General features: G+C 43.7%; 1 protein-coding gene and 1 long non-coding RNA gene across 8 annotated transcripts in view; one reads left to right on the top strand and one right to left on the bottom strand.

Annotated features, from left to right (window-relative positions):
- The window catches only part of BEND7 (BEN domain containing 7), a 48,255-nt gene extending 35,990 nt beyond the window's left edge, over window positions 1–12,265 (bottom strand). The window contains exons 1-2 of one of the 3 annotated variants that reach the window (XM_063323599.1): window positions 11,450–12,265; window positions 7,517–7,600 (exon numbers count right to left, since the gene is read on the bottom strand). In XM_063323599.1, the coding sequence (XP_063179669.1) occupies window positions 7,517–7,600; window positions 11,450–11,510 (145 nt within the window). In that variant the 5' untranslated portion in view covers window positions 11,511–12,265. The remainder of the gene's footprint in view (window positions 1–7,516; window positions 7,601–11,449) is intronic. The other 2 variants (XM_063323598.1, XM_063323597.1) reach the window with 2 other exon arrangements.
- LOC134510369 (uncharacterized) lies at window positions 11,494–17,968 on the top strand. 5 transcript variants are annotated; one of them, XR_010069579.1, is made up of 5 exons: window positions 11,494–11,557; window positions 12,468–12,623; window positions 15,148–15,267; window positions 15,726–15,888; window positions 17,085–17,968. It is a non-coding gene; the product is annotated as an uncharacterized LOC134510369 (long non-coding RNA). The 5 variants fall into 5 exon arrangements; XR_010069576.1 differs by having other exon boundaries at window positions 12,468–14,496; XR_010069580.1 differs by lacking the exon at window positions 17,085–17,968 and adding an exon at window positions 16,061–16,199 and having other exon boundaries at window positions 12,468–14,496.
- The last annotated feature ends 4,445 nt before the right edge of the window (window positions 17,969–22,413 follow it).

The following is a 22,413-nucleotide window of genomic DNA, read 5'->3' as shown; positions in this document are numbered from 1 at the left end:
GTCTGTTGCGTTTTGCTTTGGGGTTTTTTTTTGTTTATTTCCCCGTTTTCTGTTGTTGTTTGGTTTTGGGTTGTTTTTTTTTGTTTTTCCCAAAACACTCTTCTGTTTTGTAAGGAAGGTCATTGAAAACATACAGGCTATAGGCTTGACTTAAGTTTTCGGTGCAAGCTTACATCCCTCCCTCTCCCAGTTACGATTTTTTACAGCTTTTAATTTGTAACTAGCCAGCAACAGCAGCATCCTTCCCAACGCACGCGGAGAGTAGCTGAATTTACACCACCTGAACCTGCAGGCAGGCGCAGGAACAGTAACAGATTTAACTTCTTGCTCCCTGGCTATCTCATTTGGCTATTTGCTCCAGAGCCCAGTGATAGCATTCTGTTATCAGCTATTCCACTGCTGATGATTTGCACAGATAATAACCGTGTAATTTAAAAAATGAAAAAAAAAAACCAAACCCAAAACGAAAACACGAAGATGGGGCACAGAGAGAAAACCAAACAGCTCAAGCCACTATATCCTATGGAAGAGCCAGCCTTCCTTCTTAAATGCTGAATGGGATAATCGAGCACTAAAAAACCACAGGTTATTACATAAAAATCTGCATTACCTATCTGTGAAAAGCCTCCTGAAGTAGATGTTGAGGCATGAGAGAAGCCGTGCATATTCCAGCCTCTCTCTGTACATGTACCGGGGGTTCCCACCTCTCCCGAAGAGACGGGGATGCCTCCGACCAGGAAGCTACAGGTTTTGCCATTCGGATTCCCATATAATCCCTTTGGTTTTATCTGAAACCAAGGAATTTACTTGCAAAACACTGAAATACTTAAAAAATACTACTCAAAATAGGTAAACATGGCAAATTACAGCCCTATTTAGGAACTTATATGAAAGATGATAATAGTCATAACAAAAATGTATTAACAATTTTTTAAAATTACTATTAGAACTATTTTTACCATGTCCCCTTATATACAACCCATTTTTCCCACATGGCCTGATTGTAATCTTATAAAACAAAAAGAAGGCAAACCAAAGCCCTTTCATAAACACCACATCAAATATGCAGTAATTTCCCCCAAATTCATTTCCATCTCTTTCCTTACTGAAAGCGTGCACAGTATAAAAACTTCCTGCTTTGAAAGTTGTAAAAACGTTAAAAATTTCAAATGTGCAAATGTAAACCAGAACTGTCCTAGGATGAAGTAACATCCACACACTAAGTGTGCATCTGTCTGAAGCAACAGACCTGTAAACAACTCCAGTTAACAAAACAGTATCGATAATTCATTAATTCCATTCTTTACCCCAGTTGCCTTACCATCTTTTCCCTATTATGCTTATTAAACTTAATATAAATATAGCACACTGCCTACAAACAAGTTATTATACTTTTCTGAATAATTTGTTCAATATTATCATAGTGCTATAAAGAATGATAAAATGATATGCGACCATACCCACATGTTAAAATACTAATTTTATTCCACTATTAGAGAAGTGGTAGCCACATCTGGAGTTAATTTATGTGTTTTAAAGTGTGTAAATGAATGAGCAGAATTAAGGTGAGACAATCGTTTGTTTTTGATGTTTTCTTCCTTTGACTTATATAAACAAATAACCATAATGGTCTCTTGGCCCAATATTTTGCAATTAATTTCTTTATTTTTAACATTTATGTTTCTCATATGTTTTGGGAAATATTCACGAGCAGTTGACTTTTTTAATACAGTTTAATTTTCTATGAATTACTAGCTAATTTTATGTTGTATTGTGTTCGGCAGACAAAACTCCTATAGAAACTTTTCCTTTCGTGGCTCTACAAATAGGGCTTTTTCCTCCGTCAGGCTGCCCGCTGAAGGTACTTTGCATCTCACAGATTTCCACCTTTGTGTCAAACTAGGCTGAAGTTGGTGGCTGAGTTCAGAAGCTATCGGGAGGGCAGGAACGGCAGCGACAGCCAGCCAAGCACGTGTGAGCTGACAACATCAGCCTGGTTTGTAAGGAAACAAGGCTTCAGGGGTGAGAAAAGGTGTAAGTCGACGTATACGGCTTGAAAGCTCAATAAAAAAAAATAATAAAGAATTGCAAGGGCTTATATAATCGAACATATTAAACACCAGTTTATTAGATACCACTTGAATGCTGCCCTTCCTGGAAGAGGGCCAGCCAAACTCGGCTGCTGTGTTTGAAGATTTTTGTAAGGGCTAATTCAGCTCAATTAGGGCTAATTCAAGAAATTGGGAGGTATGCGCGTGCAGGGCACATGTTGCACCGGAGGAGGTTTAGATATTAGGAAAAATTTTTTACATTGAAAGGGTTATCAAGCATTGGAACAGGCTGCCCAGTGAAGCGGTTGAGTCACCATCCCTGGAAGTATTTAAAAGACGGGTAGACATAGTGCTTAGAGATATGCTTTAGTGATGGGTTTTGTCGGTGTTAGGTTGATGGTTGGACTCGATGACCTTAAAGGTCCCTTCCAACCTAGGTGATTCTATGACTCCATGTCCCCAGTGCACAGCCAGGCTGAACTCACCAACACACCTTACCGAGCGTTACAGGGTACTCAACTATATCCTTAAAGGACAGTTATCCTAGAAGGGAGCTAAGCATCCCTTCTCAGCAAAAACTACACCCACATCACCACATCAAACCCTAACTTTCAAAACTCAAGACATTTTTGCCACACTCATCTTGTGCCACAAGTAGTCCTGAAATAGAAAACTATGAAGGTCAGCATGGGAAAAATAGAGGAGCCATGTGCATGATTCCTTATCAGATCAAAGGTTTCCTAAATCACATGGAAAGTTGTTGCGACTGCTCTGTGGATGATTTGAATCGGGCATCTGTGTAGCTAAATTGATGGGGTAAGCACGCATTTCTGGACGAAGTGATCCCCAGTCTTTGCTGGCATATAGGAGCCAATATTGAACAAGTAACACAGGCAACAACACGCTTTGCAAATGAAAAACCTAAACCCTGAGTCATCAGGGAGAGCAGTGGTCACGAACAGTGTCAGAGGGTCACGCAAGCAACATGAGTTACGAGCCGGCGACTTTGACTACCCTAAGCTAACACACAGGGACATTTAAGCTGTCTTAGCTGAGACATTTTAGTGGTGCTCCAAAGTGTGTTTTAAAAGCACTTAGCTCTCTTCACGTCACCACAAAGCACTAAGATTGTATCTGCAAGAAAACTGGATTACCCTCAAATTAGACACCCTACTCCCAAACCAAGCATGGAAGGACATGGGTCCATCGACGCTCCTGCCTACCACAAGACACAGAAAGTTAATAAGCATCACAAACACTAATGTAAGCAAAGCAATTTGCAGAATCAAACCCAGGATCAGACCCTGGGACGATTCAGGATTTGTTTGTGGGGTTTTTGTGTTGGTTTGTTTTTTTTTTTCCGCTGGAAGTTGATCACTACCAGAAAATAACTCTTTGGAAGAGCTTGGTGAAACAGTTTCAAAACACCCAACAGGAGCAGATACAGAAGCATAAATTATAGGATTTCATGCCACACTGCAACAGCTAAATCATTCCAGAAAGCACAAGTGAGTGCAAGTATGTATACATTAACAGGGTCATACAATTTTAAAAAATAATAATAGATATGCAACAACTTCCCCCAGTTCTTGGAAATATCCCAGGTCAAAATCATGCTTCAGCCCCAAAGGGAAATGCTTTACGAAGTTAGATCACTGGACAACACAGATATATAAAATAAACTTTTATGCAGTCTTAATTACAAGGCTACTATTGCAACAGTCAATATAATTCTATTAAAAGCAACAAGTAACTTCACCGACTTGTGTTAAGTCAACTTTTTCGCTGTGAATAAATTGCAAAGGATATTATTTCTGGGACAGAATAAATTCTTGAAATTAGTGAGTAACTTATGCATTGCTCCCCTGCTCCAAGAACACATTATTTATTTTCACCATGACATAGCAAAGTTATTAATCTGCTGCCTTCCATTTCAACAATGCGAAATGCTGTAAAATGCACAGACACCTGCATTACAGTACATTTCAGCTCCACTTTATATCAGTCATAAACATCTCTGTTTTGGACATCTCTTCAAAACAAATGCTCCAAGCACACTGTGCGTAGCATTCGATTTTATGAAACTATAAAAGTTCTTCACTGTTAATTACACAGACAAATGTCTCATCACACATTTGGTTACCAGGATAATATAATTAGTTTTCTACATTAACCTTTCAAACATAGAGCCTGAATTTCAAGTTGAAAGCATTGTAAAAACACTCAGTCTGGAGGTATATTATATTTCTGCTTTTTTTGTGATGATAATAAAATATTAAGACTGAAAAAAAACCAATGTGGTGTATGCGAAAGGTATTTTTTTTATAGACAAGCTAGGTTTAACCAGTGTTGTCGACAAGATATGGCTGTACAGTCCCCTCATGGGCTTGTATTTCCAAGTCTGGGCTAGCAGCCCTGTGACAGAAGGTTTACGCTGATAACTGGTAAAAGCTGAAGCCACATCTGTCTTAAATCTTGTCCATATTCAAGGTGTAAACACTTCGCTTTGGGCTGCCTCCTCCCTTTCAGGTCGAGCACTCCCTCTTGGTACCACTTAACTAAGCCTTTTCCTTCAAAACAAAACAGATGCCAGTCCTCACCTGCAAAATTCAGCAGCGATATTTGCCCCCCCCCGAATTTGTAAACTCTACCACTGCATCACATAAGCAACTTTCCTAAGCTCACCAAGACCCATTCAAAAAGCAGTTGGACTTCACATCATCACAACCATCAGAGGACACATCCAGTACCGTGTTCCAAGCTTCCTCCAATTTTCAGCCTACATTTACGCAAACCACGTTTTGCCCATCTGGGCTGGTGCAACAGAGACCACCTAAGGTTCCAGAGGTCTTTCCTGATGCTTGATCTTTAATTTATCTGCATGTTAAAAAAATGGGTTCTTCTGATTTACTCATTTCCCCTAAAAGCTCCCCTCTTCTCAGCCAAACTTGAGTTTGAGTTCATCATTCTCGACTGTGCAAGCAAAACATACGCACAACCTATTCCAGATGAAGCTTCACTCGTTCATGTAACGGCATTAACATTTCCCCTTTTCTAAAGGTAATAGTTCCCATGACGTATGTTAGCATCCATTCACATACTAAAGGCTGCATCCCATTGAGGTTTCAACGGCTGATCCCATGGATCAATTAGAACACCTAAACTGGACAACAAACTTGACTCGAACCCAACAAGTTGGAGTGAACATTCTTCTGGGATGAATTCTGGCATATAATAATGAAATCAAGTGAAGCTCCTCATTTGTGGACAGGACACTAAGCTGGGGACGGTGATGTTATCCCACCGTCCCTGAAGCACGATGGAAGTATTACTCCATGCAATGTGAATTTTTTTAAAGGAAAGCTGGAATGCCAAACGCCACTAATCCCAGATTCCTGCCAAAAGGTGGGAGCCCAGATTTCAAGTGCTTTCAGCTGAGCTCAGTCCCGACACTGCTTTCCCTACATCTCACATCAGTGCCTTTGTCACTAGGAATCTGGATAAAAGTGGACACCAAAGAAACCTACTGAAGATAAAGCAGAGAAGGTTATGTGAGCTTTGAGTAACTTACTGAATTGAACCCAACTCCCAAGGAAAAAAAGAAAAAGCAAAAGCCTAGTTTACAAATCTTACACAGTCATACATCATTCAGTCTTGTCAAAACCAGCACGCTTTGAGAAAATCTGAAAGTTGGACGCTCAGGACATCGCCAGGAAATAGCACCTTTTTCTTCCCATAGCAACTGAAGGTGGGCTCCCAGGACTGCAACCCTGTGCTTCAGTACCTGATAAGGAAGATCCTTGATAGCACTCAGATTCTTAAAGGTTAAATTCTGACCGGCTCTCGAAATAGGTGAACTTTAGGCACTTAAATGCCAGAGCACATTCAGTCACAATGAAAAGCTAGGCATACTCAAAAAAAAAACAACAAACCAAACCAAACAAACCCAAAGACAACACAACCAAACCAAAATCAAAATCAATTTGTCTGACTCATGGCGCAGATGCCTAAGCACACACTCCTGCGCATTCTTAGAAGCATCCTGGCTTAAACAACTAGATGCCTAACTCCTGCCAAAGGTTTATCGTTATTTAGGGTTGGACGAGAAAGAACTCAAAGTAAACCTCTGGTGGAGCTCACTCCATCGGGTTCATCAGACGCCACCAAAAGTGCTTAGAGAACACAAAATCCAAACACAGAACACAGCAGCCACCTTCACTTCTCCCTGGAAATGGGCATCATAGGGAAGAAATATTTACTCAAAATCCAAATGGCGAGTCGCTGAGAAGGGAATTTAATGCAGCTCTCACTCCCTTGTAAATATTCCAACCACCAGAAGATTCCACACTGCCCAAGACATCCTCCTGTTCTCTCCCGTTTGCTGCTGACCTCTAGAAGAGGACGTGGCACTATGAATTCAGGAGACAAAGGCATTTTGCGTGCAGATTGGGTTCTGGTGCCGATTCACACACTCAGGACCAATGCTTCTGGCTGGCTCCAGGGGGCAACATGCACAAACCACAGAAACCCTCAATCACCCTACAAAAATTTTTAGGCTCCTGGTGCAGCTCAGTACAGGCGGCCACCACCAAATTTCTCACTGCAAAGGCACCTGCTTTCTCCAAAGCCTGAGCAAGGTGCCCAAGAGCTTGCTCTATACAGCAAGAGTCATTACTGTAGCTCAAAAAACTGGCCCTTAACTCCTCTGAATTTCGCTCGCCAAATTTTGGCCAAGAGGCGCAGTACCAAGGTGCGGTCCTAGATGCAACAGGAGGGGGCTGGAAGCAGGAAAGGAAGAAGCGCTCTGCAGCTGAGGAGTTGTACGGGACAAAAAGCACACAGACAGGAAAGACAAAGGTTCGCTGATAACCAGTCCTACCACGCTGCAGTATATATCATGTTGCAGGCTCTATATTACTTCTCTGTTTTCTTTACACATTTTTAACTGTTGATTTAATTTAATTTTGCCATGGCAGGATTAGCAGGCAAGCTACAGAGGTGAAAGGACATTACATTAAGACAGCACATTAATCCTCTATCCCACCCAAGGCAGAAGCAAAACCAAACAAATAGCAGCTTCCTGGAAATTGAATTTCTGTTATCCAGATGTCAAAGATGTAATACCCCAATTACACAAACTATTGCCAGTGAAGCATGCCAGCGAATATGCAATGTAAATGGGGTGAGCACAGAGCTGCAAAACTGCAGAGTCAGCATCTGGCTCTCTGAGTGAGTGATAATTAGCACTGTGTGTAGACACTAATAAACATTTATGTCTGAAATTACAACTTTTAGCAGTGTTAATAAAGGATATATTGGCAATTCGTAGAATAAAAGGGTCTTGAAAAGAACGTCATATTAAACAATGGCAGGCGCTTCCTGTGCTTGCACAGAGATTTTTTTTCCTCCCTAATTGCAAATGGCCACGCTATGTTGCTCGGAAATTAATCAACACAAGCACATACCTAAAAAAACTGGTTGCGTTTCTTTGGTCTCCCCATTAACATCATTGCTGTAGTCAGAGATCTTATATATCTCATGATGGTAATCTGGAATGAAAAACGATAAAAAAAATTAGAACTCAAGTGATCTGGAAAAAATGAACACCGAACACATTGCTACAGTTTTACTACATAATTTATCAATATATCTGCAGTTTATTTCATGTACATCAAATTAACCACCGAAAATGTGCTCTGTATCAGCACCTCCTAAAAAACCCAAACTTTGCTCACACTGGAGAGACTCAGCTCAAATATTGCACAGATTTTAAGGAATAGCTACGCCTGCCCTAAATTACTGTGTTCATTTTCACAGCAAATTATCCCACCAGATGCCAATTATCTGGCTTCTTGCTTTACAGATGGAAAGCAGATTTATAATAAAAACTTTACCTTTCCCGAGACTAAGGGAAACTTTCAAACTTCACCTCAATCAGCAAATCAGCAACGTACATTAGGACCGCATCGTTCAGCTATACTAAATCATATTGGTGTCACCGGTCTCTGAATTGCGAAAAAAAGGAGATCAGGGACAACTCAGGATATTCACTTACAGAAACTAATGTCTGTGATGATCCGAAGAATAAACATTAACATCTCGTAGTCAGAGATGCTACAGGATAAAAAAAATAAAAAATTCACCATGGAATTCACATTTCAAATAAAAGAATGTTTTTTCTGTGAAGGTCTCTGCTGTAATCCCAGGCAGGTGCTCAGCAAAACCAGTGCTTTGTTTACACGTGTGTGTAGAGGGAATAGTAAGTCCAAGGTAAAAAAAAAAAATATGTCTAAAGGCAGCTCTCCTGGATGCTATTTCTGACTCTGCTACTGGCACACACTTTGTCCTTCGGCAAATCACTCAAGACTCAACAATATACTCAGTATCTTGAAACAGCCACCTCCCCGCCTAACTCCTTTAACGCCCTCCCTGTTCCCAACGCTCTCAGATACTCCCTCCGTAAACTGTTTTTTATGTTTACCCGCCTCACAAAAAAGCGAGATCGAGATTAACTCGTGGAAGGGCACGTTGGGGGATTCACTTCAAAGGCACAACAGAAACACAGGGCGGCATAAGCGGCTCCTACTCCCACGAGCAGCACACCTGCACCTCAGACAAAACAGCTACAGGATCAGAAAGGCCTCCTGGAAGCCACACTTTTTTTTGTAACATCCCATTTATTTGTACGGCAGGACTGTCCGGAGGGCACAAGAAGGGGAACAACCCAATAAGTAAACTAGAATCAAGCCTCACACAGCGACGCAAAAGAAAGAAATGGGCCTGGAAAGAAAGCGAGGGGGGAAAAAAAAAACCAACACAACAGGGAGTTGAAGAGGTCAGCGATGACGTGCTATGCAAAGGGTTCCTCTGCCGCCCGAGCACGCCCAACAAGTGAAACGGTTAAAGGTGAAATTTGAGATATGACGTCAAGGAAGTAAAGGCTCCTTTCATACGGCTAAAGCTACGGGATTTATGCCGACTGCCTCCCATGGTCATTAGCCATCCTGTTGAGGAGGGGGAGTGATGGAGCGGCTTGGTGTGCACCTGGTGGCCAGCCAAGGTCAACCCACAATACTCTGCATTTTCATCCTCTCGAGGGTGTCCAAGATCTGCTGGGAATGAGTAGGTGGAAACTAGGAAGTAAATGACTTACAGATTCACGGTCCTTAGATATATAGATTACATGTGGTTTCTTCTCTAGCACTTCCCTCCGTACATCCAGCTGGTCACAATATTCTTCTGATCTACAGCTGCTGCCTTAAAGTCACCACATTTCACCCCAGAGGTGGCTGTGTTTTAGTGCAAGAATGGACTTCCTCTCGATCTGGTCATTATTGATCATCTCGATAAGGTGATCTGAAGTTTTTTTTGGGACAGAACAGGCACTCTACAGGCACACGCCATTAACAGATGGTGTGTTACCACCGAATTGACACAGCATACCCTTTTCTCTTTGGTTTCCTTCTTCTGCCTCGGATGTCACAGTCCAGGCGCTGCGAAATCCATATCAATTTCACAACAGTAAACACTAAACTGTGACATTACGGAATGACTCTAGCAAGAGGCAAAGGCCAATTACAAGAGACAACTATTTATACATAATTATCTTTCTAATCAACTGTGATAGAAAAAAAAGAGTACGCAAGTGCAGAGTCACACGCAAAATGTGATTTTTATCTCCTCCTTTCTCGAAGTACAAAGACATAATTTTCTCTCTAGGTTGTGTTTTTAGCGTAGCCTTCCATTTCACTTTCCAGGTCCAAAAAGAGACCCCAGAAAAAATAGGAATTACTAATAATGTACCATCATAACTGAATTTACCTATTAAAACAAGGTTAAATAGATTGTCTTATACACTGAGGCATATCTAAACCAGTAACGAGTGGCAACTGAGAATTTGTGAAATAGCCATCTATTTCTGATAGCACCCATGTTCTTTTTACAGCTCCATTAGGACAGAAATAAAACCGAGTCTTCAATTTCAGTTTTGCTTTTCCACATGTTTCGCTTTCAGCCCCCCAGGCTCCAGCCCAGTCCTGCACTAACTCTGCCTCCAAGTCGAGAGCATGTTCGATATCGAAACCCCACAAACCAAACCTGTTCTCCACAGAAATTAAACCCCTCGATAGGTGTGCTGATACATACAGACCTCCAACATGTTTCAGACAAGTCTGACAGGTCACTGCCCCTCTAGTTTTCAATTGGCAGTACGTGCGATGCTCCAGACCCCCCTACGATGATACAGCAGTTGTTATTTACTATTCCTACGAAGTGAGTTTATTTCCATCCTTAAATTTCTTCGCATCAAATGCGATTTTGCCGAGCGCCTACGAAGACATTGCTCTTCAGACAGTAAGTCTCTGACACTCGCGTGTGTGTCCCCCACCTTTCCCAAGCGTGACATTACATCCAAGCAGTCACCTGCCTTGAACTTGGCATGCAGGACACACACAGCGTTTCATGGAGATATTCCCATCCAATACTTGGAAACACAAAAGGAAAAAAGACCTCAAGTCAAATCCATCAGGGCAAAAAGATCTCAACGGCCAGAGAAGGGATAAATCCCCAACCAAAATAAATCCCCAGGGCTGGGAAGCCCACCTGTTAAAATGCCTACCAGCGGCTCTACCTTTTTTTTTTAATTAAAAAAAAAACAAACCAACAACAAGACTGAAAGACAGAGCTGTGCTTCTTCCCCGACATGAATCCAAATATTTTCCGCCACGATCCCTTTTAAAATACCCTCTTTACCAAAAGCAAACACACCTCGAGCGAACAAGTTACACGCCAGTGGCTCTCCCCTGCCCACGTACAATTAATTAGCTGCGTGGATTTTTTAATAAAGCAACCTCTATTCGGCTTTTCTTTGAAATACGCAGTCAAGGGGAGGAAAAAAATAAATCACCACCCAAAACACAATAAATCCACAGGAGTTGAATACTAAGAAGGTCCGTTGCTGCTCAAGTGTCATTATTTTTTTTTTGCTCGCTTCCCCATTTTACCTTTTATCACACACACACACACACCCCCCCGCCAAAGAAGGATTTACCAGGAAACACGATCCAACTTTTATTTTGTGCCTGGAAAAAAAGAAAGAAAAAAACCCCCACAAACCAAAACACGTCCACCTTTTGGGGGATGGTGTGGGGGGGTTGTGGTGGGGGTTGTAACAACACGTAGGGAAAAAATAATTTAAAAAAAAAGGGGGGGGGGTAAAGGAAAAAAAATAGGTGTGCAATGGTTTCGGGGAGTTGAAGCAGAGGACTACGGAGTTAAATAACAGATTATGGGAGGGGGGAGCCCCGCCGTTTCATAACGCCCCGCTCCCCCCGCTGCCGCCCTCCGGGCAGCCCCCGGCGGGGGAACAAAGCCCCGGCCGCCCCCCGCCCCCGCCTCACCTTCGTTGATCAGTTTAAAGCTTTGGGATTTCCTGCTTCTCTTCCTCTGCGTGAACTCCATGGTGCGGGCAGGAAGGAGCGGGGCGGCCGGGCGGCGGCAGGACCAAGGTCCGTCTCTTTAATCAGCAAAACACGCGGGGGTTGGCGGCGAATTAAAAGGGATCCGGGACAAGTTGGCTCCGCTTCTTCTCTCTCTTCACACACGCTCCCCCCCCACCGCCCGCCCCGTACCTCCCGCCCCAAACTTTGAAGGGAAAGCGGGGTGCGGCGGGGGGAGCCCCGCGGGGGCGATGCCGGGCAGCGCCGCCGCCGCCTTCCCCCCCGCCGGCTGCGCGGCCGCGGCCCGGCGGCGAAGGGCGGCCCGCAATGGCTCGCCGCCGGCTCCGGGACCCCGGTGCCACCTGCTGGGGGAAGGCGGCGCGGAGCCCGCCCGCCGCGCCCCGCCGCTGTTCCGCCAACCCCGGCCGTAAAAGCCGCCGCTCCCGAGGCCGACCTGACCGCCGTGACGGAGGCGGCCGGCCCCGCCGAGCCCCCGGCGGAGAGGGGGGCTGGAGGGAGAGGGGCTGAGAGGGCAGCGCCATTTTGTGTGTCCCCCCCGCCGCTTCCCGCCGCCCCCAGCTCCTCTCACACACACACACACAACACTCCCCTCACGGGCACTCGCGCCCTCCCCTCGTCGTGCCCCGCCGCCGCCACAGGTTCCCTTTCCCGCCCCCGCGGCTCCCCGGCGGGCAGGGGGGGCCGGCCCGGCCCTGAGGGAGCCGGCGGCCTCTTGGCCGCGGCCTTGCGCTGGCGGCCGCTCCGCCGCCCGCGGGGCCCCGGCGGCGGCGACAGTGGAGGGTTCCCCGAGGGGCTGGGGTAGGGGGGAACTCTTCGTCTTTGGCGGGATCGGGGGAGGTTCCCGGCGGGGATGGGGTTGAACTTGATGTTGGTGGGGTGGCGGTGTGTGGAAAGTGGGCATGAACCCAGAAACGGGGCTTGACTGATGCTAACGGCTGCTTTTTACCGTGTTTTACAGTAATTATCGCAACGATGTCGCAGAGTGAGGCCCGGAGGAACGTGCTGAACAGCCGGCCAGGCCGAGGGACGCTGAGCTTCGCCCATGTTAGTTAGACATGGGTTGGCATAGCAAGAGGGATGGAGTCTGGGTCCTCTGAGGAGAGAGATTTGGCAGGTCTGGCAACCCACCAGTGGTCACCAGGTCACCACAGCCGTACGGACAGCCCAGACACGGCTGAAATTGGTGCTTGGGTTTAGTCACCATTTGACGCCTTTGGCCATGCTTCCAGTTCACTTACTGTGCTAAAACTCATTTCTGGTGTATCGGGTTCTTTTTTTTTAACACTCGAGTGTTAAAAAAAACCCCTTTTGCCTAAATTAGTTTGCGTACCTTTTTTTTTTTTACAGTCAAGAGTGCTTTTGCCTGTTGCCTGTAGAGGAAGGACCCAGGCTTTTTACAGTTATGACTGCCGATAACTGAAAACACAGCTCCCGATCATCATCTTGTGTTTTAAGTGTAGTCAGGCTGTGTTTTGACAAGGAGAAGAGAATGTGATACTTGCATACGCCCACTCGAACAGATGCAAATGCAGATTTTCCCTTGGTCTCGTCAGAGTACCCAGGAGAATCCCGGTAATCCTGACTGACCCTGTCACTTGGAATAATGACATAAAATTAGTAAAAGGAAAGCAAATTGAATATTGACAATAGCGATCTGTATCTGAACTGTGAGCGCAGACAAAGTCGGATCTGAATTCTCTCGACAAGGTGCCGTCCAAGCACTGTGCAGACATTATACCTGGTTCCGAAAAAGTAAAATTGGGAAATGGGCTTAATGGTGAAGCAATATCAGAAAATATGCGTAATGGTAAAATTTATTAGACTCTGGAAAATTAAATTCATGAGGGAGGTTATGGAAACCTCGCAGATTGGGTAAGGGTGTAATTTTCTATTAAATTGCTAAGTGGAAAATCCCAGAGGCAATCAATATGCTACTTTTGGAATTTTCCTAAACTTCGCTGTAAGACTTTGTGAAAGGAAACTGGGCTAACGTACTATTTAAAATCCTGCATTATATATTTTTGGGAGGATGCTGAAGCAGCAAAGGTAGATGGATGTCACATGCTGTTTGCTAAATTGTGTGGGTCCAATTAATCTCTGGTACAGTGTAGTGAAGTCAGGTCTGAAATGCAGCAGCAGTGTGCCTAAATTTTGTGCGCAGAAAGAGTATTTTTTCTCTCTTCCCCCCCCCCCCAAGCAGTCTGCTGATTCCTGTCTGCTAACTTTATTTACAAGACTTAGAGCATTGCAGAAACTGTTGTGTTTGACTCTCATCCTTCCTGGGACAATAGGAGAATTTTTGTAAAGCATAAGGCCTTCATTTACTGTTCGACTCACATGATAGGCTTTATCCTGCATTTGCCAGAGGAATGTGCTACAAAAATAAAAAGGTCTTTTCTGTTTTCCTCCGTTACTCAATTTTGTGAAACATTTTGGGGTGTAATTTATGAAGAAGTGATGGCAGGGTTTTAGCAACTGCTCTTTTTCTCCTTTTAGTTCTTCCTTCTCTGTGTTGGAGTTTTTTGCTTAAAGGGATGCTCATGATTCGAAATGACGTTTCAATCTGAAGGCTGCACACTGCAGTTCCAAGTAATGTTTTACAAGAGTTAGCACATCCCCTTTTTATTAGTATTTCTCTTTTTCTTCTCGTGAATTAAGGTGATTCATTCTTTTCTACATGCAGAATAAGCCTGATCCTGCAAGCCAGCCTAATGATGGTCATTCATATGAGTAAATCTTGCAATTTCTCATTTATGAAAGTATTAGCCAGTTCGGACACTTAGGCCCGAATCCTGTCATCTCATCTGCATAAAAGTGAATTAGAAACTGGGACAAGGTGACTTTAGGTCAAAGTCTTCTTGTTATCCACACAACACGTAGGAGGATCTGGTAGCTGAAAACCAAGCTTTCCGTCCTGTACTGATAATGTTTCTCAGCTGTGACTTAAAAAACCCACTCCTTCGAGAACTCAAAGGCTCCCGCGTACAGTAAGTTGTGAGCCTGTTGTGGGGCGTTTTGGGGTGGGCATCCTGCAACTGGCCTGGGACCATCTGCTCACTTGTCACGGGCCACCATCGCGTTATTTTAGCTGGAGACAGCCGGAGATGAAAGTCGTCTTTATTCCGTTAGAATGGCTGCCTTGTGTCACCCTCGATAGTTGCTGGCTGCAGCGCCGTGGCAGCCAAGTGACTTCGGATAAAGTGCACTGGCTCTGAGCGGCAGTCAGCTTTTAATTTGGTTTTTTTTTGTTTTTTTTTTTTTAATTTCAGTTAATGTCTTAGTATCAGATTGATACCATTACACATTAAGAACCCATAGTTCTTATTTTTTCTGGTGAAAATATGGAAAATTCAGAACATTTTTTATATATTCATGAATAGTTGCAAAGTATTTCCTCAATCAAACCATTAATTGAGTAATGTGTTTTTCAAAATGCCATGAAATTAGCTAACTAAATGAGGGCTTTATCTTGCAACATATTCCAAGTCAGTATGATTATCCCTGACTATTTGCTAGTTGCTGTTTTATTATGCTGCAAGTTACTTTCAAAATATCCCCTCCCCATTCTAACGGATATTAATTTTCCCAACAATTTTCTGGTGTGTGAAATGCTTTTTTTTTTTTTTTTTCCATTTCAGATGCTAGATCATGAGCTAACCAATTAACTATAATTAATCTAGTAATACTTCAGTATTAACAGCAGCGGCACTCTTCACATCAGGATGTCCCAGACTTTTTCTTTGCTTCCAGGCTCACAGGTGTGTCCAGTTAATTACAGTATTTTATTATGCAGAAAGTAGGATGGTGGAGGACAAAGAAGACTGAAGGATCCTAGAGCTGAGGAGAATTGGATGGATGCAGTAAGAGCTCCTTCAGCTTTTTGGTTGGAAAAGTTATACTGGGAAAAATCTCACCAAACTTGATGACTTGATCTGAGGCTTTTAAGTCTGATGTCAAGGAATCCATGTGAGGCCGGGTGAAGTAGGAAGATGCTGCTGACTGTCATATTAATAGCGCCATGATTACTAATTACTACTCATCTTGGAGGCTGAAGAAGTTCAGTGTGGTATTAGGAAGCAGGAGAATGGCGAAGAGGTAAATTAGAGATCAGGAGCTGCATAGGTGGCAGGTTACTAGGGTAGTTATTTTGGTTGGTTATGTGTAACGCATGTCATTGAGGATTTTATAAACTGTGGTAGCGTTTTTTCCCTTGCAGGTTTCCAGCGATGTTTTTGTGGTCGTGCAAAACAGGCAGGCAGTACTTTCTCTCAGCTCCCAACTCGACAATAGGTCACGTTGATGTTGTGCCGTCTTACTACAAACCTTCCCTTCCCGGGGGCTTTTGTCTCGGCATGTCTGAAGACCGGGTCATTCCGGAGGTACGTTTCTGGATGTCCTGAAGAAGTGCGAGGGAGTGCAGTTTACCTTGTTTTCTGATTTCACCTCAAGGGAGTGCATTTTACCTTGTCTTCTGATTTCACCTCAAGTTCTTCCTGTATCATTTTCGTCACAGTACTCGACGTATTATGCCTCTATCCTTTTTTCCTTCAGGACGCTATTTTGAAATGGTTTCTCGTCCATTCTGCTGCTTGTTAATCTTCCTCATAGAAATCTAAAAGAAAAAAACCTACAGGATGGACCAATGTTTTCATCTGTTTGCCAGCTCAGGGAGACCAAAACATTCCAGAACTGTTTCAACAATAAAGAACATAACTGAATCTGTGTACAAAGTCGTCTTTGTGTGTGCAGTTACAAACCCTCTGTATATTTCTGTATCAGAATGCAAACCCCATTTTGACTGTAAGCCTGAGCTTTTCCTGCCCATTTTATGTGTAGCTTGGACTAAGACTGCAAGGAAGGGCAGTATAAGAGTCAAAGTTTGACAGTCATCCACTCTGATCAAATGCTTGTAGAATAATTGGATATTAAGATACTAATGTTAAGGATAAAACAATTTTTGGATTTGAGTTCTGGGAGGTGGGGAGACCGAGGTGTCTAAGCAACAGATGTGGTTGGAGGATAAAGAAGGAAAGGTATCTACAGTGCTTTTATGGAAGCGAACATGGAAGAGTAAAAAAAGTCTGCCCACATCCATGCACGTCCTGTGCTTCTCTGCAACAGGGAGAAATCATGAGCTGCACAAATTTTGCCCTGCCTCCCACTTAGAACCCAAGGTGCTTGAAGGGAGCTGAGGGCAATGTGAGTAGGGCTCGTTATCTTGCCTAGAACTTTGGGCGTTTTTGTGCTAGATAAAGAGTAATAGTGCTTAGAAATTTTAGTCTGGATGTGCCTTTGCATCGCTACCACCTCTGTCTAAAGAGACGAAGTGTAAAGTCAGGCTGGCATGCTAGGAGAGGGCATTTTTGAGGTTTGGGTGGTTCAGGAGTTGACGTTAGCCATGGAGCCTGAGCACAGCGAGGAGCAGTGGTCCCATTTCTGTTGAATGCTATGGGCACAAATTGCGGCAAGCTCAGCTCGGGGCCCAGCAGCCCTGTGAGTCCCCTGGTAGGAAGAGTTCAAAGAGGGTTGGTTACGCTACTGATCATACTTACGTTTCTGTGTCTGTTTGCTCCAGTCACAGCAGCAGAAGACAGATGTAAGAGTGGAAAGAGATGGAAAGAGTCAATCACTCGGAGCTACAGACGGAAAATGAATGCAGAATCAGCTGCGGGAACAATAGCATTTAGCAACGTTAGACAGCTCCACGAGGCTGTGGGATGAAGAAGCCCAGACAACAGCCATCCTCCCATAAGTCCTGACTGAGACTGATGTGGGGACATTATGCTGTGCCTCCCCAGCCCGGCCTTCTCGCCGTTTCCAGCTTGCCACAGGGAGCTGCTTTCCGTGTCTCTATTCTGCCTTGATCCTCTTCCGTTTCTCCTGCCACACATTAGTAAATGCACTTGCACTAAAATCAATGGGAGTTTGAAAACTAAAAGTAATGTGTGCTTTGGTATGCTACTAATCCACTTATTTGGATCCTCTTACTGCTCCTCTGGGCTGCCCTGATCCTCTCTATCAGCCCACCCAGCTGCTCTGATCTGCTCTCTAAACTTCTGCTGTGGCTCTATTAGCATCCCTGTCTACTCACAGGGCTGCTGCCTCGACGCCTTCAATCCCCTCTCCCAATGAGAGTCTCTCTGCTAAATTATAATTCTTGTAGCTCAGAATACTGATGCAAGCTAAAATAAATTCATGAAAAGTTGCTGCGGCCCCTACTAAGATGTTCTATTTCCTTAAATGTTTTCAAACAGTACTTACATTTCAGGCTGGAGAAATTGCTTAAGACACATTTGTAACCACCTGCCTGCTTTTCAGTTCGGAAAAATGAAATTTCATTGCAAGGTACAATGTAGTTCAAAATCTACTCACACATGCACTTTTTAAAGAGAGATTGTGCGAATTTAATATCTGTGTCAGGCTGGAGACTGACAACATCTGAAAATGATGCTTCTATTCAGCAATAAGATATATGCAGCAGCGTTTTCATTAATGCAGCCCTCCCTCAGAGATGTGTAGATATTGAAGACTCCATCACCCGTTCAATCCTTGACCTCTCAGCTGCGGCAGCCAATGCACCTGAGTGGGGATTTTCTCCGAGATGGACACATCCTGCAGGGATCAAACCGACAACACAGAAGTACGATCATTTAGTAACAACTTTGAGAGATTTCTTGCCTGGGTTAGAAAAAAGCTAATGAACTCAGAAGTACAATACTTTACGCTCAACCATTTATCTTTTGTACACATAAAAATAGAAGAAAAATAGATGTTTTTATGAGCTTTTCTACCATCCAGTGAGATCTGTTTGGTGTTTGGGGTGGTCTCTGTTATGTTTATTCACCTGTAATTTGAGCTAAAATGTCTCAAGAACGAGGGTTGTGAGGTATAGACCTTGCTTTGGGGAAGGTTGAGGAGAGACAATCGTATGGATCTAAAACTCAGTCTGTGGAATTTGACCGATCAGCCTGCATTTGCAGGGATTAGTCCTGTTCTTGCATCTGTCCCGGAAAGAGTTTGCTGCTTGGATATCCGCAGTGTGGAGAGTAATAAGTATGTTCCCCGCTTAATGTCATTTGCCCCAAACTGCTGAAGTGCTAGAAAGAACATCTACAGAAATATCAACAATGACAACGAAAAAAAAGCATGATCATTTTCCTGCAAGGTGTTTCGAATTCTTTAACAGTCGCAAATGGCCACTGCTGTCAAAAAAGCATGGTCTCCCTGGTGACATCTTGGGACGGATTCATTAGGGGCTCTGATGACACAGTGCCATAAGCTGAGTTACCAATACTGTTTCCTGAAACAACAAAATTTTCCTCAGATATCTCCCATAGCAGCCAGTTTGGCAATAATTAGCTGTTCTTCAATGTAAAGCTTTTTAGAAGCAATAATGAGTTTTCATGCCACCTCAGTTTTACAGATAATAAAGCTGCTGGGATAGGAATTGACTGTTGCATCCTTTAGACAACCTAAACAATTCACTTAAATATTCTTTTATCAAATCCAGAGGATAATTATGATTCAAACAGCTATTTCAAGCATGTTTCTAAAAGCCTCACTAGCCTTACTAACCAGTAACATCCTTACGGATGTCAGTACTTTCCTAAGCATTTTACGGGGCATTACAGAGGTCTGTCCTGGCAGACAGGAACCGTGGCGGCTGATTTACCACAAGAACTGATCAAGTGATGCTTTAAAAAGCAAAACAACCCAAATTTAAATGCCACCTGCTTCTTCTACCCCTAATGATGCAGGAATATCGTACGCTTTTGAAGTCTCCTGTTGGTTAGAAATGCCAGGAACTTTTTTCTGCCATTGCCTCACCTCTGAGCTCTTCTTGTCTTTGCCGGTGGCTTTCGGACACCCACGGTGGAGAGCTACCCCCTACTTCTTCCTCGATCTTCCCTCCAGCTGAGTGTTTCTCAGTCTGTGACCTCCTGGAGGTTGTGTGCTACTGCTTAGGCGGTTCTGAAAGGTAAATAAGAAATAGCAAGCCTAAGATGAGTGCCTTAAATTCACTGTATGGAGGGGATGGCCACAGCCCCGCTGCGAGGACTGTAGGGGAGTGCCATTTGCAAACTTTAGCAGAAGTGCCACCCGCCCAAATTGTCACGCACGTGAAGGTGACCTGTGGATGTGACAGGCTGGAGATACCTGTAAACAAACAAACTAAATGTGGGGGCAGAGAACAGGTAACTGGATGAGTTAATCCCTTCCAAAAAAGTTAAGGACAGCTTTAATAAATGAAGGAAAGAACGATACTGGATGTGGAACTCCCTTTGCCAGAAGTGGACATATTTAGTTGTAGTATAAAGGCAATTTTACCAAATGTCTTTTTTGTTATAGTGTTTGAAGATGAATAAAAGGAACCACGTACCTATCTGAAAAAGGTTTCCAAGAGTGATCTGTGCCCTGCATTAATTGAAATGAGTTTTTCTGCAATCTCGGTCAGGTGTAAGGCTGCCTCCTGCATTCTGCTTCTTGTGTGCAAGTGAAAGCATATGCTGGCTGAGACGGGGTTTTCCCCTGTCTTAATATCAAGTAGAAAAGTGAAACTGGATACCCAATAAAGTATTGAATACAACCTGAAAACGGCTAAATATAAACTGAATACAGCAACTGAACGCAACCGAAATCATTCTGATCAGCATCACCACTTCGGCAAATAGACGACATCTGGGTTGTTTGAGTGAAACGACGTATTTCTGAGCTGCCTTCAATAATCTTCCTCTAAGTTGACAGTTGGCTTGCAGCAGATAAAGCTGAGCAATCACTTAATCATCAAGAAATTGGAATGAAACACCTCGTGTGTGTTTTAAGCTTGTATTTCTATTGCTTACAAGGCTTCTACGAATGTTCCAAGCTTTTGAGTAACTTCTAGATTTCCCTTTTCAGTCTCGATTTCATATGGAATGCCGTGGAGCAAATTACTTCAAAGTAACTTTGCGGTTAACTCTCTGGGGTTGTTCCAGAGGTCTGCGGAAACCTGGATCTAGGATAAACATGGGTAACACTATTGCTTCCAGACCCAAGCTCGGCTGCAGTGAGCTCTCAAGACTCTGCAAGTGGTTTTGGGAGAGCTTAAGGGCCTGGCTACAGCCCTGACAGCAAATATAACATTTATTAAGCACATGTGAGACAGAAATACGCGGCCATCGTGGAACCAAACCAGCAGTATTGCCCTGAAAAGCAAAACAGGAGCAGCAGAAAACAAACGGTCAAGCTAAGGATTTATAGCAGTGATCTAATTGATTCTAAATGAGTAGAGCAATGCCGTAGATTATAAATTGATAGTTTGAAATACAGCTTGGAAAAGCACCCATCTCACATGCTAAAAATATCTGATGCACTGATGTCACCAAAACGATCATTGCATGGGTGAGGGACCAGCACAGGGAAGGAAGTGTCCGCTTTCAGAACACTGCTAACCACTTTCCACAGTCTAAGGGTTCCTTGGAGCAATGAAGACTCGGAGAAACCCTCTTGTGGTACAGAAGAACACTTTCCAAGGATCCAAGGAGCAGAGCTCACAGTGTGAGCTTCCATGTGTGCCACGAGTTTGTCCAGCAAGGGCTGCTCCAGATATCCACCCTACAACCAAATAGCCTGTGTGAATGGAGACAGTCAAAGGATGAGAGAGCCGTTAACGAAGCAGGCAGGGACCGTAGCGAATCGCTAGCATAGATAGACCCTCGGGAAGATGTTCTGAGGAACAGAGGAGCTTTGAACAGAGTCCAGCCCAGACTTGACCCAACCATCTCAACAATTCACATCCCTCAGAAAATATTGCCCTGAGCCCAAGGCAAAGAGGAGTCAGATTTGCCATCCTGGAGATCAGAGAGCAAGCCAGAGTGGATCTCCTTAGAAGTTGTTAGTGAAATAAAAAGAAGGTACCACCACTTCTTATAGATTAGAAGATTTTCTAATCTCTTCGAGAAGAGAAATCTCAACACCAAATATTTTTTCTCCTTTTCCTTCTTCAGGGAAATATTAGTGAATGACCTTAGGAAAACAGAGCCAATATATATCTACAGATTTGCATATATATAGCAACTCTTTTGGGAGATGTTGTATTTTGTAGATTGCCACTTCTCCTCCGTAGGACAAGACAACTGTCTTGATCACAGAGAGGATTTACATTAAACTTTTAGACACCTTTTAGAGGTACAGCATTAATTTCAAACCTAGCCAAAGTTGTTTCACCAACATAAGCTGTTCAGCTGCTTCCCTTGTCCGTTATACCCCTCCCTGCCACCTTGTTGGCTTGTTTTGATTTTTACAAACTGGGAGATCTTTGGTCTAGGTGTCACCTCACAGTAACTGCATCATTCTTGTGAATACTGTCTGTATTCCTCCTTCATTTCGTATTGTCTCTAATTGAGATATAAAGTCAAACCGGAGCAGGAAATGAAGCAAGGTCTAAGGTTATGTCTACATACAGTTAATCGAGGGGGTTAGCTGGCACTTGGACCTCTGGATTTGTTTGCCATAAAGTCCACTACAGAGTATCCTACAGATTTTTGCCCTTTCCCAAGTGTGGGCACATTCCCCTGGGCCTCTCTCCTGAGACCTTCCTGGATCCTTTCACTGTCAGATGCGATATAATTTCCTTTTAGGAGAACTACAAAAAAGCATAGGAGGACTGTTCCTGCTTCCTCATTGCAAAGCAATTGCGTTCAAGCCTGGGGTAAAGCAGGGCATGATTTCTAAATCCTGGGTTTAAACAACACCCTTAAACCAATGGGCCATCTTCTGCAAGAAAGAGCCACGGCGCGCAGCTCACGTTATCTAACCTAGGTGGAAAGCCAGTTGCGGTTACAGCCCTCCAAAACAGCTACCGGAGCAATGGAGATTACAATGGGGAAAGGCAAAGAAAAAAATCTGCGAGGACCTAAAGGTAA

Source organism: Chroicocephalus ridibundus, chromosome 1 (genome assembly GCF_963924245.1).
Source record: "Chroicocephalus ridibundus chromosome 1, bChrRid1.1, whole genome shotgun sequence".
NCBI lineage: Eukaryota > Metazoa > Chordata > Aves > Charadriiformes > Laridae > Chroicocephalus > Chroicocephalus ridibundus.
Note: the sequence above shows the minus strand (reverse complement) of the source record. Positions and strands in the feature narration are given on the sequence as shown.